Source organism: Natrix helvetica (assembly GCF_964273705.1).
Source record: "Natrix helvetica genome assembly, chromosome: 1".
Lineage (NCBI taxonomy): Eukaryota > Metazoa > Chordata > Lepidosauria > Squamata > Natricidae > Natrix > Natrix helvetica.
The window spans coordinates 44,840,007-44,856,638 of record NC_138548.1 but is presented as its reverse complement, the minus strand read 5'-3'; the positions used below and the strand labels follow the sequence as shown (position 1 = coordinate 44,856,638).

General features: G+C 32.6%; 1 protein-coding gene across 3 annotated transcripts in view; it reads right to left on the bottom strand.

The window, feature by feature from the left end:
• Positions 1-16,632, bottom strand: part of DICER1 (dicer 1, ribonuclease III) — a 57,614-nt gene that overhangs the window by 23,996 nt on the left and 16,986 nt on the right. For all 3 annotated transcript variants that reach the window (XM_081939250.1, XM_081939252.1, XM_081939251.1), the window contains exons 5-15: positions 15,462-15,624; positions 14,776-14,906; positions 13,380-13,514; positions 11,286-11,446; positions 10,842-11,010; positions 9,363-9,835; positions 7,515-7,647; positions 4,645-4,887; positions 2,617-2,771; positions 1,085-1,217; positions 183-258 (exon numbers count right to left, since the gene is read on the bottom strand). In XM_081939250.1, the coding sequence (XP_081795376.1) occupies positions 183-258; positions 1,085-1,217; positions 2,617-2,771; positions 4,645-4,887; positions 7,515-7,647; positions 9,363-9,835; positions 10,842-11,010; positions 11,286-11,446; positions 13,380-13,514; positions 14,776-14,906; positions 15,462-15,624 (1,972 nt within the window). The remainder of the gene's footprint in view (positions 1-182; positions 259-1,084; positions 1,218-2,616; positions 2,772-4,644; positions 4,888-7,514; positions 7,648-9,362; positions 9,836-10,841; positions 11,011-11,285; positions 11,447-13,379; positions 13,515-14,775; positions 14,907-15,461; positions 15,625-16,632) is intronic.

Sequence of the window (16,632 nt, the reverse complement as noted above, 5' to 3'; positions counted from 1 at the left end):
TAGTAGAAAACTATAAAAGTGACTTTAAAGAAGACTAGAAGTAAAAACTAACACTGCCAGTTCCAAAAAAAAAAACACCCTAAAATGGCATTTTCAGATATTTCTTTCCCTCTACATTTAAAAAAAAGATAGTATCAAATGTTCTTTAAATAAATGATATTGCTTCTAAATGTTATACTTACCAATTTTATGCAATTTTTCACAACAAATAAGAGCAACAACTCTTTCTGCTAATCTCGCACAACTCATTGGAGGACCCTGGAAATAAAATTTGAAGCAAGTCTTTAAAAATTCAATAAATAATAATCAAATTTATTGCTTTTTTCACGTTTTAGTTATTATTTGCTAGATTAATATCCTATCCTTTCCTCTGGAGTTTATGGTAAAATACACAGCATTTTTTTTTCTTTTGGCTGAGATGGACTTATACCTGGATGTTCACCTCAACTAATATACTATACTGACTCTCTAATAACTAAGCACTGTTATGCATAAAACATACATCAGTGTTGTATAAAGGACAGGTTTAAGAACCCAAAATAACAGCTCTACGTAAAATAGATGTTATTTATATATTCCAATACAGCCAATAATTGCTTTGCAAAAAATATATTTTGGGGTTATTATAAATGTCTAAACACATCAACATTTAGACTGAATATTAATATGAAAGGAAAATAAATTATTTTTTCTACACTAAGATGCTTATATATTGCTAATAAAAAAACCATTAACTTAGCCCTAGAGTTTCTTATGGCTTTTGCACATAATGCTTTGTCATTCAAGCTTTAATAGTTAGCTTAATTCAAATAGAGAGAAGAAAATAAACCTCCTTCTTTGCAACAGTATATGTTTCAATGCGTCAAATGACCTGAATTATACCCCATTTGATTAATCAACTTCCAGTTGAGACAGCTGGGAATATTGTAGTCATATAAAATTCATGGACCAGCACTAGCACAGAGTAAACCTTTCATATAAAAGCAAGTTGTGCATTGCAGGAAAAACAAGTTGCAAGCCATGTCAGAGGGAAAACATTGTACAAACTCAAAATTTATTTAGTCTAAACAAACAAAATACTTACGACTATTGATGCTCGAAGAGGAGAATTAATAGGTAGATAAAGTGTTGCATAAAATGTGTTATCAAGAAGCTCTCTAGTTTTACATTTTGGAGCCAGATGAGTAAATGGATCACTTGGTAATCTAGCACAATACCTATTTAATATATTTTAAAAAATAAACATAAACATATTTTACAAAACAAATGACATTTTATGGCTAAGATAATCACAATTAACAGAAATCAACAGGCAAATGGATAAGTTGAGAGTTTGCAATTATTCTAATATTTCCATCCACAGTTAAATGGTTTGATTTAAATATAATATTGAACAATTCTCCCAAGCAGACTGACAATAAAGACAATAAAAAGGAGAATCTCGAGATGTTTCTAAGACTGAAATGGATACCTACTGGAAAATTTTATCTGTTAATTTAGTAATATCACATTAAACTAGAAAAAATATGGCAAGTGTCTAATAAGATCAGTTTTACTGAATATGCCCAGAACCCTCCTCAATCGAGTATTCTGCTTCGTCAAGCAGCTGCCTCTAAGTTGCTTGGAAGCAGGAGAGACATACCCTTCTTCCAACATTATTAGTACTTGGTGGCATGCTCCTCTCAACTTGGATGCAACAAATTCAAGATCAATAGTCCTTCACATCTCAATGAACTTCCTTAATTCTTTTTTAAAACCATCCAATTTAGAGGTCAATGCATCAAGTATGAATTACATACTTCATACAGTAAATAATTAGAAATGAATTATATCCTGCATAATTATGTATGCTTGTCCTGAACGATTGTCTTAAAACTATTTTCAATCAGCATAGTAAATGTTTTTTGAGAAAGGGAGGAAAAAATTCTGTCTATTTTTTCTCATGCCATGAATCATTTTATGAAATGCCCAACATGTACCCAATATTGTTCCCAGATAAATAACCCACTAATCTACCTTTTCTAGTAAAATGTTTCTTATAGAAATTTCTTAATTTATGAACATAATTTATATAACAGTAATTATTTTTTTCAATTAGTCATAACATGAACTACTCCTTTTTCATAGCTATCATATACAGAGCTGGCATCTACTTTCCACTATTATCCCAAGATTTAGCTAGGGACAATGACGGGGAGTCCTTTATGCTCCCTGAGCTTGGTTGCTTGCTTGCAGATGTTTCATTACCTAACTAGGTAACATCATCAGTGCAGCACGGATGATGTTATCTAATCATGTAATAAAATGTCTACAAGCAAACAATCAAGCGTAGAAAGAAATAAGAACCCCATATTACAGAAGTATTTCCTTTAAAATTACATTGATACCTCTCTTCCATTTCATTCTCTCCCTATCCCTCAATATTAAATAATTTCAGAAAAAGTAATAATGAAACAATAAATCGATTTGGATGTCTTATTTCTCGTAAGACATAAAATCCTTAGTTTAACCAAAATAGACAAATGCTTAAAACAGAGAGTTACCAGCATTTAATTAAAAGACTGCTTTATATCATATGAAATATAGAGCTAAATAGGGAAACAATAGTCACTATACCGATTAATGTGCCCAATAGCAGTGTTTATTGTAACTCTTGGACCACCATCTTCTGGTCGCAACACATATGGTGGAAAGATGTCATCATCATCTATAATAGGCTCATTTTCTGTTTCACTAATATCAACAGACTTTGAGCATTTGTTTCTCAGAATCTTAAGAAAAAAAGAACGGTAAGAACATTATATAAATTCAGCCTGAGATAAAAATTATTAGCAAAAGTGAAAGATACAGAATAATTAAGGTAGCATGGGATTATCTATGGGCTATATCTTTACTAACTTCATATTAGTTCTCAGCCCCTTTTAAGGGAAGAATTATCACAATCACTAGTATGAAAGAGGTCACACCAACATTAACACTACATTCCAGCTAAGAAAAAGAAACTAACAACACTGACTCAGAGCTAATTAATGTTCAGATTACTTGGTTTCTGTTGGAAAAAGAATAATTGGTAGATCAGAGTCTATTGTGTACTATTTTATGAGTATTAGCATATACCGTATTTTTCAGAGTATAAGACGCACCTTTCCCCCCCAAAAAACGAGGGTGAAAATGTGGGTTCGTCTTATACACTGAATGTAGCCTCAACCACCCACCGGCCCCAAACCTTTGGCCTCTGCCTCACAGCAATTTACCTTCTTGCAGCAAATAGAGGCTTGCGGAGGCTGCAATAGGCTATAGCAATCCTTGCAGCCTGAAACAGCTGATGATCAGGAGAAATTAAAAGTGAAACTTGCTGTTTGCTCCCACAGCAAATTGCTGGGAGGCAGGGGCAGATATTTTTTTCTTGTGCTAATCAGGCTGTTTGCTGCAAAGAGGCAAGTCAATAACTATAAATGCCAATAGAATGTTCAACTTATTAGACTTAATTTTTGAAGACTGCTTTATTATTGTTCTAGACAGCTTAACAAAATTAAGAAGCTTGTTAAAATAAATGCTTGATCTGCAGAGGCAGTACTATTGTATCTTCTTTTAAATAGCAGAGAATAACTAAACTTCCAGAAAGCACATTAATTTTAACAGCATCAGTACAAGTATAGTCTGAAATGTAACACTACAAACAGTATATATTGTCTATACTGTTGCTGTTTGTTGCAAAGAGGAAAATTGCTGGGAGGCAGAGGCAGATATTTTTCTCTTGTTTTCTTCCCCAAAAGCTAGGTGCGTTTTATACTTGGAACGTCTTATACTCCAAAAATATGGTACATTTCTGTATTTTTATAAATATCTCGGTTCTCCAAATGATTCAAAAGAACTGCTTTGGAACATGCAGGAACAATATGAAGTACTATTTTACAATAAGTTAAACCACTTGTGTCTTTAAAAAGGCTGGCATAACTGCTTCAGAAATTACTCCCAGCTATTTCTCCAACTGGGTGCATGCACAAATTGATGATTTCAAAACATCTCTTTTTAAGCATTTACAGAGTGTGCATGTGACTAAAAATATAAAATGTTTTTAACTTTATAAAAATATAAATAAAAGATGGGGCCAATATACTGAGAGATGTCTATTAGCTAGTTATTAATTCATCTTAAAATCCCATGACTTTCTTACTGTATTTAGTCATCTTTCTGTGGAACTTCTGGTGTGAATCTCTTATTTGTCCACCCACCTTTGAGCAATATAATCTTCTAAGTCTATTCTTTTTGTTCCTTTAGTCATCAAGCCATTTTTATCAATTAAACCTGGATTCCCATTGTTTCTTTGAATTTCTTCCACTTTTAAGAAAAATTGATTGTCTGATAACTAAATTAGTGAATCACTTTTACATTTTTAGAACCATAAAAGCAGTTTGTTACAAGAAAAAGGCATTTGGGGAGGAGTAAGATCATATTACCTTGCATCAAGCCGATTATTTTAATTGTATCAATTGTTTTTTGTTTCTAATTTTCCAATATTTTATACTGTAAGCCATTCTGATATTTGGAAGTGGAAAAGGATAAAGCTTGTACAAATAAATAAACACTCCCTGTCAATTCGTTTATGATTCAGTGACATATATGGATTTCTTTGTCACATACCTTCTCAATCGCTTTGTACGTTTTAAGATCTTCTTCAAAACATTTAATTTTGTCTGAATCAGCTAACATAATGTAGTTTGAGATTGGTGCCCTGGCTCTTCCTTTGGATTGCACATAGGAACGATATTCTGTGGGCAAATCAAAACGAACCACCAAATTGCATTTTGGTATGTCAACACCCTCTTCTACAATACTAGTTGCAATTAGCAAGTTGGTTTCATGTGCTCGAAATTTTCTAAGAACCTACAAAGTAACCAAGAAGACATATTTCTAAGACCATCTGTTGTACAGCCATTATCTTCATAAAAGTTTTATATTCCAATACTTGCAGAACTCTACTTATAGTCCAGTGGCTTGGATAAAACTTATAGTTTTTAAAACTTATTTTAATTTTCTTCCTCAATAAAATTAAAAATTCCAATAAAATTATTTTAAAAAGAATAAAATGTAATAGAAATACAAAGATAACAGGTTATAATTTTAGAGAATAGTTAATTTTAGGAAAATAATTTATAAATTCTTAATCATCTTAATATCAGGTTTTTTTTGTTCCCCAATTTATGCTGCATTATCTTTAAAATACTTGTTTAGAATCCGCTTATTTGTCACTTCTCTAAAATTCAATATATTCTAAAATGTAAACCCAGGACTCTCCAGATTTTCTTGTCATTGAAGACAGAGAAAGCATTCCTATAATTTGATCAAAGTGCAGCTCTAATTCCAAAAAGGTGTTTCCAACACAAGCTGTCTCTTTTCCTGAGATTTCCTGGCAGCTTTAATGAGTAGCAGACTAGTGCTACAGTCTCATCTACGAGCTAAGAATTACCCAATGGTTCTTTTACTTACTGTCATTTGCTTCATTTGAAAAATAAAATATACCAAACACTAAAATACATTTCTAGTTTATTGAAGAACTATACTGGACGTTTCTGCCATTAATGCTAACATTGTTAATAATGGCAATTCTGAATTTATTTAACTACATATGAAAAAGTTTGGTTACAGAAATATTATTATTTCAAACTTCATATTCGTTCATATTCGATTCATATTAGTTAAACTAAAATATTAATCATTTCCATTTTCCAGCAAAATGGAAAATGGGCAAAAGTAATTTTCCCAGAAGCAGTAAAATAATAATTAAAAAATGCTGCAGTCAATATTATTTAAGATCCTTAAATTTCAATTCAATGAACTAGCAACAAAGTATCTAAAGTAATAAAAAAGCAAACAAGCGTACTTTTCTAAACATCTACTCATATTTTATGACATAGCATGCAAGTCTCATTCAAATGGATATTTAATACTCAAGTTTAATGGTTTAAAAATTCTTAAAGCTGATGCTTAAAAGTAAAAAAATCATAGAACAGATACATACATACATACATACATACATACATATATCATAACAAAATACAACAACCACATTTCACTATTACAGTCCTTTTTAAAGCACGGTACAAGTACAAAAGCAGATTGATGCATTTGCCTAACTTGTACAATTAAAGCTACCTACATTTTCTGGAGTAAAAATGTTAATCTGGTAAACTACATTTTATTATATGTGACACGAACAAAATGGAGTTAAATGAATGAGTTAATTATTCAGATAAATAGAAAATACATAAAGTGAAACAGAACTCCTCTAAAATGAATTAAATCGGAATTTTTCTGGTACTTCATTTCGCACTGAAGGACTAGAGTCCTATGATAATTATTCAAAATGGGATAGATTTCTGCCTGACTTCTCTGAATAATGAAAACACTGGAGGAGGAGGAGAATTATAGCCGTAAATCCTATTGTTAACCACGGATTTCTATTTTCTATGTGTTCTATCACCAGACCATTTCAGTACCTAGTCCTCCACAGTTCAACTCTGGTACCATGACACACTGGTATTCATTCTGATTCTTCTCCTTCCCAGCAGCAGAATCATGGGGGGGGGGGGGGGGTTGTAAGGGGGGGTTGTCATCAGATCAGAACTGGATGCTTGTTAGAAAAATGCTGAATTTTCAAGTCCCTCTATAAGATCTTCACAGCCACAATCCATTCAAATTTGATGCAAATTGGAAAAATTAAGATTTTAAAGATTGTTTGCTTAGGGACAAGAATATTTTAAATGTATAATATACCCCCTCAAAAGAGAATATGGTGTAAAAGAAAATAAATAAATCGCATATGTCAAAACTCTCTTATTTTACAATTTTCTATTCTGTATCTCATCTTGACCATTAAAAACAAACCTCATCTCAATAAGTGAAATTGTCAGGCTTGATCTCAGCAAAGGAAAGTTTTGTCTGCAAATTTCATCTGGTTCTATCAAGAATAGAAAATTAAGATAAAAGAGCCATGTCTACCAAGCACAGATGTGCATATAGACAGACAGACGCACGCACACACTATTCCTAACCTTAGTCAATGGGCTTTCAGGATGAAATCAGAAAGGGAAGATAGTTCCAAACTGTCCTGAGGCTAAATCAGGAACTAATATGGATTGTATGGTTGGTGCACAATCCACAAATTGTGGGAAGAGGATATTTACAGGGATTTTACAGAAACAGCAAATTGGATTATAGAACAGAGGAGGAGAAGAAACAGCAACTATTGCTGCTGAAATATTTGTTTTACACTACAATATTTCCAACAACAATCTTAATTCTTAATATTAAGTCAAATGCTATCATTAAAGAAGGCTTGGTCGTACTTTTCTATCTTTTAAAATACAGATATACAATTTATTTAAGAAGCTTTAAATACATTCCTTTTATATACCGATATTCACAACATTCAAGATGGGGAATTTTTAATGAAGGGTTCTAATGCAAGAAAATATACCACATTTATATACAATTATTTTCATTAAAGTTACCTCTTCCTGCTTTCGGAATTCTATTTCCATCTGTTTGCTACGGGGCTGATTCTTTCCAATGCCATGTCCAGTTATAAAATTGCTGCTGATGTAAGCCAGCTCTGGGTCTTGTTTGCCAGCTTCTTTTATCAACCTAAATATATTACACATATTTTGGAAGATGCATAAAATTGAAAAAACACATAAGAATTTTGAGATATACAATACTGAAAATAGAGGCATGGTAATTGATTTTCTTACCAGGTTATATACACAGGTTGCATTCATTCTTTTAAAATTATTTAAACTCAAGTCCACTGACAAATATTTTACATGTCTTTCATATCTTATATGTTGAACATGTTTTTCATATATCTTACATATGAAACAGAAAAGTTAATACTTATGGCATATTTCAAGATTTTTTCTGATTTATGGCATACAGTGAACAATAAAAATACATATGCACATTCCTACAGATCTTCATAGGCATATGCACAGAACTAAAGGACTTTTCCCAAATTAGGTAATTTTTACTTAAAACAAATCTTTAAAATATTAATTTTCATACTTTTTGCCTTAAATATGGATATTAATAACAGTTTTATGTAATTCACAATAACTGAGTTTAATCAGGAAAAACATAAATGTGCTTTGGACAGAATAACTTCAGAAAAATAAATATAAAACTAATTAAAAAGTAAAACAAAAACTAAATTAGGCATTTTATAGTTAGAACTTTTTGTTGTAAAATTATTCTCATGATGATGAGGATTCTGCATGAACTATGCAACCCTGCTACAGATATTCAGTTTATTTGCTTTCTTGTCTACCATTTAGCATTCTTTTGCAACTGAACATAGTCTTCATTTGTTCTCTTTGCAGTTTCCTTTAGGATTTTTTTTTTAATTATGAAAAAGGCTTGTACAAGTTCTCAGGTTTTTCCAGCCTTCTGGTTGTTTCTTTCATATGAAACAAATAGAATAATATATATAAATATCTGATTCATTATCTGGCTTTTGAGAAAATGCATATTGGCTGAGCCATATGGCTGTGGAAATCAGAAGGCAGCAGAAAAGAGAAATATTCATTATAGCAATTTATTTGTTGTCTCAGCCAAAGAAATAACATAATGAAGTTCAATATGAAACAGAACAATCCTTTGTAGGAATGTAGAACATAGCAGAGATCATCATAGCCATTTTTTATCCTACCTTTAATATTAAATGTTAAATTAATTAATTTACATTAATTTTATTGTTTTAATATATTATTTGTTATACTATTGTTATGATTATTTTAAATAACATGATTAAATAATTCAAGATATCAAAAATATCTAATACTCTTTTCTCTTCCTATTTTCCCTACAACCACCAGCCTGCAAGGTGAACTGGGCCGAGTAACTGGCCCTAAGTCACCCAGCCAGCTTTCATATATAAAGTGGGACTAGAACTGAGTCTGTTGGCTTCTTGCAGGGTGCCTTAATTGGTTGAAGCTATTGGCCATTTCAAATAAAGACCATGGTCTTTTTTGATAGTAATGAACAAAATGAGCCATAGAAAGCTGGAAACTAGAATTACTATGCTGAAGAGAAATTAGCAAGAATGGTAGTTTTCTGCCCCCGAAGAGATTTTTTTTAAAGGAAAATTTAACATTTAAATTATTTTTTTTAGTTTTTTCAGTGTAGGAATATATCAAAATAGGAAAACACATCACTAAAGGAGATTTCAATAAAAAAACATTTCTGTGGCTCTATGTATCCTTTTCTAAGTGATTAGTATGTGTATTATTGAATGGCTGGTTATTCCAGATTAATACTATGCGCTTTTGCTACATACAATACTTTTTGTTTTATTAAAGATATACCTGTTTAAAACAACTGCAGTGTATCTTCGTTCCACAAAAATAATTCCACATAAAATATTGGTAAATGGAGAAGGAAAGTTAGTCTCTGTTTTCTCTTTCTCTTCTATTTCTTCATCCTCATCATCATCCTCAGAATCACTCCAAGATACATAATTATCTTGATTCCTATTATTATACCATTCGACACTTTCAAATTGTTGCCGTTCATAGGGTTTATATTTGCGCAAGATTTCAAGCAGTTTTATTACTTTTGGGGTTACAAATTTCAGATCAAGTGAGGCAGGCGAGAAGTGCTCTTCACAGAGTGCATGAATTTTCCTTAGGAAAGTATCTGTAAACAATAAAAATTTCCTGTGTAGCTCCTCTTGCTCATGCTTAATGTACTTCTGTAGCTCTCTCACCATCATCCCAGCTACTTTATCTGCACACCAAGGTCCCAGAACAAGCAACACTGCCTGGCAGTCTGACAGTATCTGTAACCAAAGAAAAATGTATCAGTTCAATGTAGCACACAAATGCACTTCTATATTCCATTATTAGTTTAATCAGTAATTAATTTCATAAGAATCCAAAAGGATATCAGTAATGAGTATGTAATCAGAGTTTTAACATCATCATTTTTCAACCTAGTATAGATACTAGAATAAACAATGAATATGCAAGAAACAATTAGGAAAAATACATCACAATACTGGGGTAATGAATGGATTTAGAATATATGAATACCAAATAATTTCTTTTGTCCTCCTAGTTTGGATTCCTGCAGGTTTAAGGGAATTCAGTTGTCATAGTTCACTTATATAGATATTTTTTCCTTCCTAATGTTTTCCTAAAGTGTAGTGTCTGCTTTTTTTTGGGGGGGGGGGTTAACTAGGTGTCGATCCATTGGTTCTGACAGGAATTGACTGGTTGGCTTTCCACCTGAGCCTCATATTTTGAGCTAGATTCATCAACTTGTTTTCATGCCTAAAACAAGATTAGAACTCACAGTCTCCTAGTTTCTAATCTGGCACCTTAACCACCAGACTAATTATATAAATAGTTATAATATATGCATATCCTAAAATTAATATTTAAAAAACAAGCTAACCCAACAAGGAACAGGTTTTAAAACTATTTAAAAACAAGCAAGAGAATCCAAAGTATTTTTAAAAAATTATCAACAAAATTATACATTTCATATTATTGTTTCTTGACCATTTCTAGTAAAATATTAGGGGACAATTCTGCAACTTGTCTCTAACTTAATCTTAATTACCATTCTTATGTATTTTTTAAATTCTCAGGTTTGATCTTTAGGATTTACAGAGAGTTTATCTTAACTTCCTAACTTCCTAAACTAATTAGCTATTAATACAAAAAGCATGAAGAATAAATGAAGAAACATTTATGAAGATGAAAATTTATGTGAAATTATATGACTTAAAATATAGGAAAGCAATTTTAATAATATAATGATGCATAAATTGTTGTCTGTACCTGCTTAGAAATTAAGATAGAATCTCTCTCTCTACAATGCACAGATATGTTGCAATCATTCAGAAAGCTAAGCGCATCATCCAGCTCTGTTAACAGTCTTTCATAGAGCCCGCTTTTGTCAGAGTATGGTCCACAATCCACTACAATCTCACATGGCTGAGAAGTATATCTTTTCCATGGAAAAAAATAAAAAAAAATGTTTATAACTGTTGAGAGTTGACAAATGCAAGATATTAATAATTAAGACATTGCATAGTATTCAAAAACTATGAGACTGTGAAGATACAATACGGAAGCTGACATTATCAAAAGAGATTTAAAATTCCATTAAAAAATAATCAAAATCAAAATGCTGACATTCTAGATATATACAATAATTTAATCCTTTCCATATAAATGTTCATGAATGACATTCAACATTCAGTCAAATATGTGGTAAGATACCTGTCCAAAACTACTAAATCAGTTGCCGTTTCAGCACTGCTCTTTAAAATTTTCTCCAGTTTCTGAATCTTCTCCTCTAACTCTGCCGGATCACATTTTCCATTTAAAATGGAAGCGGTTAATCCCAAGATTCGAGGACAGGATGGACAACTCTCACAAAGCTGAAAATAAATCAGAAGGAAATCCTGGGTGCATTCAAATACAAGGATAGGATAAGAAAGAATTCAATAACAAACTGAAATTCTATAGCTCTTTTTCAATATGAAAAAGAATGCCAGAGCAATATGAGAAAAACAAGAAGCTGATTTACTGTTTACACATCTAGGTTTTATGTTTAATACTGTGCTGATATTAAAACATAGTAATTTTAGCATACACAGTAAACCTGGTTAGAATTTTGCAATGGCTTTGTATCCATTCCACAGGTGAATCTCCCCCTTAAGAGACTGCATTAAAATAATACAGATGTTTTATTCCACTGTGTAGTCCAAAAGGAGGAAGTCTAATTCTTATTGTGCCGGAATTTTAAAGTTTCACAGATGACTTTTATAGATTCTGCAGTATCTTGGTTACTTAAGTAAATTCCCTACATCTTTTTATTTAATATTTGGCAGTGAGAGATCATATTCTCTAAATAGATAATTTTAATAAAGCTTGAAACATCAGTTACTGAGTGTAATCAACAAAATAAATCTCCTTGACAAAGAAAATTCCATCTTATATTACCCCTAAAACCCAGGGCAAAGAATACTCCTGAGCATTGTTTTTACTGAGTTAATACAAAAATAACTTTGTGGACTTGTAAAAAATAGCTTGCAACTGGCCATTCATCTCAGATAGACCCAATTCTTCTTTCATTTAGCAGAATTTGCTGAGTAAATGCATATGCTCTCTTTATCTATGAATCTTAACAAGAGACAGACTCTATTAATTTCTTCAATGGAAAAGCTGCTATCAGAATGAACGATATATTTTTACTATATCAGTACCTAATTACGTAAAATTAAGTCGAGAATGACTTACAACCGGTGAGCAACTATTCAATTAAAATCGCCCTCACCAAAGGTACTTACAACCCAGTTCTGAAGACCTGAATCCCCCATGGTCATGTGACTGCATTTTGGACTTGACAACTGGCCCACATTTATGGCCATTTGTAGCACCTTATGATCATGTGACTTCAATTTATTATACTTTGACTAAAATTCGGGTTTACTTCTAGCTTTTTGCATAAATGCCCAATATTGAACAATGTTTCCTTAATTACCACAGCATTCACTTAATTACCAGATTCACTTGATTTGCTTAATGACTGCTGTAAAAACAATAATAAAATCAGGTTAGTCATGTGATGACCTGCTTTATAACTTTTGCAACGACTGTAATAGACAGTCAAGGACTACCTGATAGTAAACAATATTTGTTAGCCACTGCAATTTCTGCATTGGAAGGGTGCTTCTTCCAAAATGTATATCCCACCATGAGTGGTACATAAACACTAGAAGGGAAGGCTATGAACTTTTATATAGTTAGGAATGTAGTCCTTCACATCTGAAGACAAAAAGGTCCTCCAGCATAGACGACAAAGGTGCTTTTGCAAGGAAGTACATGTTGGTATGTTAGTACTTTGACTTAGAACCAGTCACATAACAACCATTTAAAGTTAAGATGGGCCCATAAAATACTTCTGGCTATTATAAAATGTTCCCCCACCCTTCTCCTTGCAGTCAACAGATTGCATTTTAGGCTCTTGGTGCAATTTCTGGCACCACCACCCTCTAAGAAGAATAGGTTTGTTCACTTAACAATTGTGTATTTGCTTAATAACTACAGTAATTTGCTTAAAAACCACTGCAAAAAAGTCAGAAAATCTGGTTTGCTCATGTGGGTGTTTTTACTTACAACTGGAACAATTTATCACTAGAAATCTGATCCCAATGGAGACTGTGAGTCAAGGACTACCTGTATTTGTTGCCTACTTCAAAGGACCTTTTCAGTTTATTTGTAGTGCTGCACATCTTATAAATATTTTTTCCAACTGATGTACACTGAAAATTGAAGATTAAATGTTCAATACCTAGTTGAGTAATATACCTTCATAATTTCTCTATAAGGATGATCCTGAATTGCAAGATGGCACTCATCAAAAATAAGGAGATTAATGTTTGAGAGGGCTAAAAGTTCATTTTTTAAAACATTCAAAGCAATTTGACAGGTCATAACCAGAACCTGAAAAAATGTAAGACAAAAATAAGATTATTGCTATGGAAAGAGCTAAAGGTTACTCAATTTAGTCAATATTAAAAATTGAACATTTGTTGATTTCTACATAAAAACAGTCTGTAACACAGAATTTCGCCTTTTATTTAAACTTGTGGCTATATGAGGTGAAATGCATTGTAATCCTATTTGAAGCTGCTCAAATTGAATAATAACATCCTACCTTTTCAAATTAGACAATATTTGTAGAGCTGTTCTATAATACTCATTTCTATTAAAGGAAGCCAAGGAAACAAAATAGATTGCCATTCTACAATTTTAAAATTCTGTTATGAAGAAAACTAGACCTTAGATTAAAAACCTCAAGACATTTTTGCTGTAACATCTAATTGACACAGTTTTAGAGAAATATCAATTAAGGGTAAAAATTCCTTAAAGTTGTGAGTTTGACCCAACTTTCCTCTTCTTAAAAAACTGTGCCTAAGGTGGGACTAGGACCTAATTTCTATCTTGTGCCTTAAGGACTACACTACGCTGGCTTTCTATCAGACTTTAGGACTTCTTATTCCTCATCCTTCAAATCCAGACCCTTGCTAAAGAAAAAAAGGTAAAGGAGAGGAAGTAAGGGAGGGGTAGTAAGAGTGGGGGAAGGAGAAGAAGAGAGGAGGGGTGGGGGAGAGGGAGGGGAAGAAGAAGAGAGGAAGGAGAGGAGGAAAGAAGGCGGCAGAGAAGTGAGGTCAGGAAGAAAGAAGGAGTAGGGTTGTTGCAAAATAAGATGGATATACAGGGTGGCAAGGAAGCGACCCCGATTGTGCTTTTTATATCCTTAAATAGATCGTGATAAATGCTGTAAGTCAATAGATAAATGTTAACAGCACCTATGAGAATGCATATTTGTGAAATATATGGAAATAAAAAATAAAAAAAATATATTTAAAAAAAATCTTGCTTCTGTTTATATAGAAAGAGCAATATAGAGAACCACTAGGAAGTTTATCAAAGGAATTTTTATTTAAATATTAATATTTTTCATACAACATTGCACAATAGAGTAAGCTACAGATTTTGACTGTATATCCCATGAAAATGGGCAAGACTACATTTAATATTGCCAGTTCTCATCTCTTTCCTAATTCTATTCTACCCATATTCAAAGAACATTTATGACATTTATGTTTGTTATGTTTTATTGAAATAACACACAATTCTTTACTAGATAAAATTAATCATGGTATCAAATTTATAGTATAAAAATATAAAGATACCTTACCTGATACTTTGCAAATTCCTGGTTCCATCTTTCTTTTGTCCATGCTTCTGTTATTTCCAAACTTGAATACTCTCCCACTTTGAGATCTGAATGTGTCTTAACAGTTGATACTTGCTGAGCAACTTGATTTGCTTTACAGGGGAAAAAAAAAACATTAGGGATAGTAAAACAAACACTTTGACACGTATTCTCAAGTACAGGTGCAATTTTAAAAATCTCTTCTGTTCAGTGGCCTGATTCTTGCTGACTAACTGGACAGGTCCTGCTACTTTCTTGCCAAAGTTTATTTTCAAAAGTTGTTTGTCACTGCCCCCTTCCTAGGGCTGAAAGAAAATGATTGGCCCAAGATCACCCAGCTGGCTTTGTGCCTAAGGTGGGACTAGAATTCACAGTCTTCTGATTTCTAGCCTGATGCTTTAACCACTATATCAAATTGGCTCTTGTACACAGATACAATTAGAATCATCCATATTAGGTCTATGAAAAGTACACACTTTTCAGTTAAGTTTGATTATTTCTCACGGAATGATTATATTCAATTCTTAACACATACAGCCATACTGTTTCAATTTCATCTTGCCTACTAACAAAACATTATTTCATTTTCTTGTTTTAAAACTCCAGTCTACTTTTATTTTAAAATTAAAAATGATCTCTTTATTGATTAAATTACATTAAATCCATACCGGAATTAACCAAAAATACTGTTCTTTTTCCTTTCTTGTTGAAGTCCTCCCGGATCTGATAAGAAAGTTCTTTAATGAGTAGCACTGCAATAAAAGTCTTCCCTGAGCCAGTGTTCAAACAAACAATAGTATTGTGATCGAGAGCTGCTTCCAGGAGTTCCACCTAAAACAAACACACTTTTATTTTTTCCTTGAATAAGTAAGATTTCACACTAATCAATCAAGTCATTTTCAAGTGATAGATAATTTGAAATACAATGATTCAGCATTATGGGGAATTTTTTGTATTCAGAAAAGCGGTTGCAGACTATGACTGGGAGGGCTTAAAACAATTACACCTTGTGCTCTATTTCCAGCCATTTCTGGGACAGGAAGCTTTGCTCTTGGCTATATTGGCCTTTATCATCTCACAGAGGGACCAATGCAATTAGTTCTGCATAGAGATGCCCTTGAGAACCACTGGAGAACTTAAAACTGGTTGAGCATACAACTCAAGTAGGTATGGGAATATTTCGGTTTATTAATACAGCAGTATTTTGATTTATTAATACAGTACTATTAATCACACATTCCTGTGTGATTTGCAATGGCTGCTGGTTAGCTTTTGCCAATGACAGCTCTCGCAGTTAGATTAGATTACAAAAGGATGCCGTTTCAGGACTCAATATATGTGGCAACCAGGAAACTAAAAAATGTTTTCTATGAGTGATGAACACTTGTTTCACGAAAATTATTGGTTCAGGATGATAGTAGATCACACCAAATGCACGGAGGACCGGATCAGCCCGAGAGAGAGGTCAAAAGCATCATCAGTCTCGAGTCCCTTTACACTCACAAGAGATTGAAGTCCAGCCTACTTTGAATTTCACTGACTTTTATCTACCGCCAGTTTGCTTTGACCATTAGTAGTTTAGATTCTTGTAGAGAACTTAAGCTTGCAATAAGCCTTTATATTTATTTGAACTGACTGGATTTCCTGATTTCCCTGGTGCATTAATTAACTACTCTTTACCAAAATTTTCAGACTATGGAATACTCAAGCTCTAGCTTCAGACTCCAGAGATGCTGCAACAATGGACGAACCAAACATATGCTCTATCAGCAATATGCCAAGATGGCATAGAAGACAATATGAGGAAATTTGCAGCAAATCTTCAACAACTGATATAGC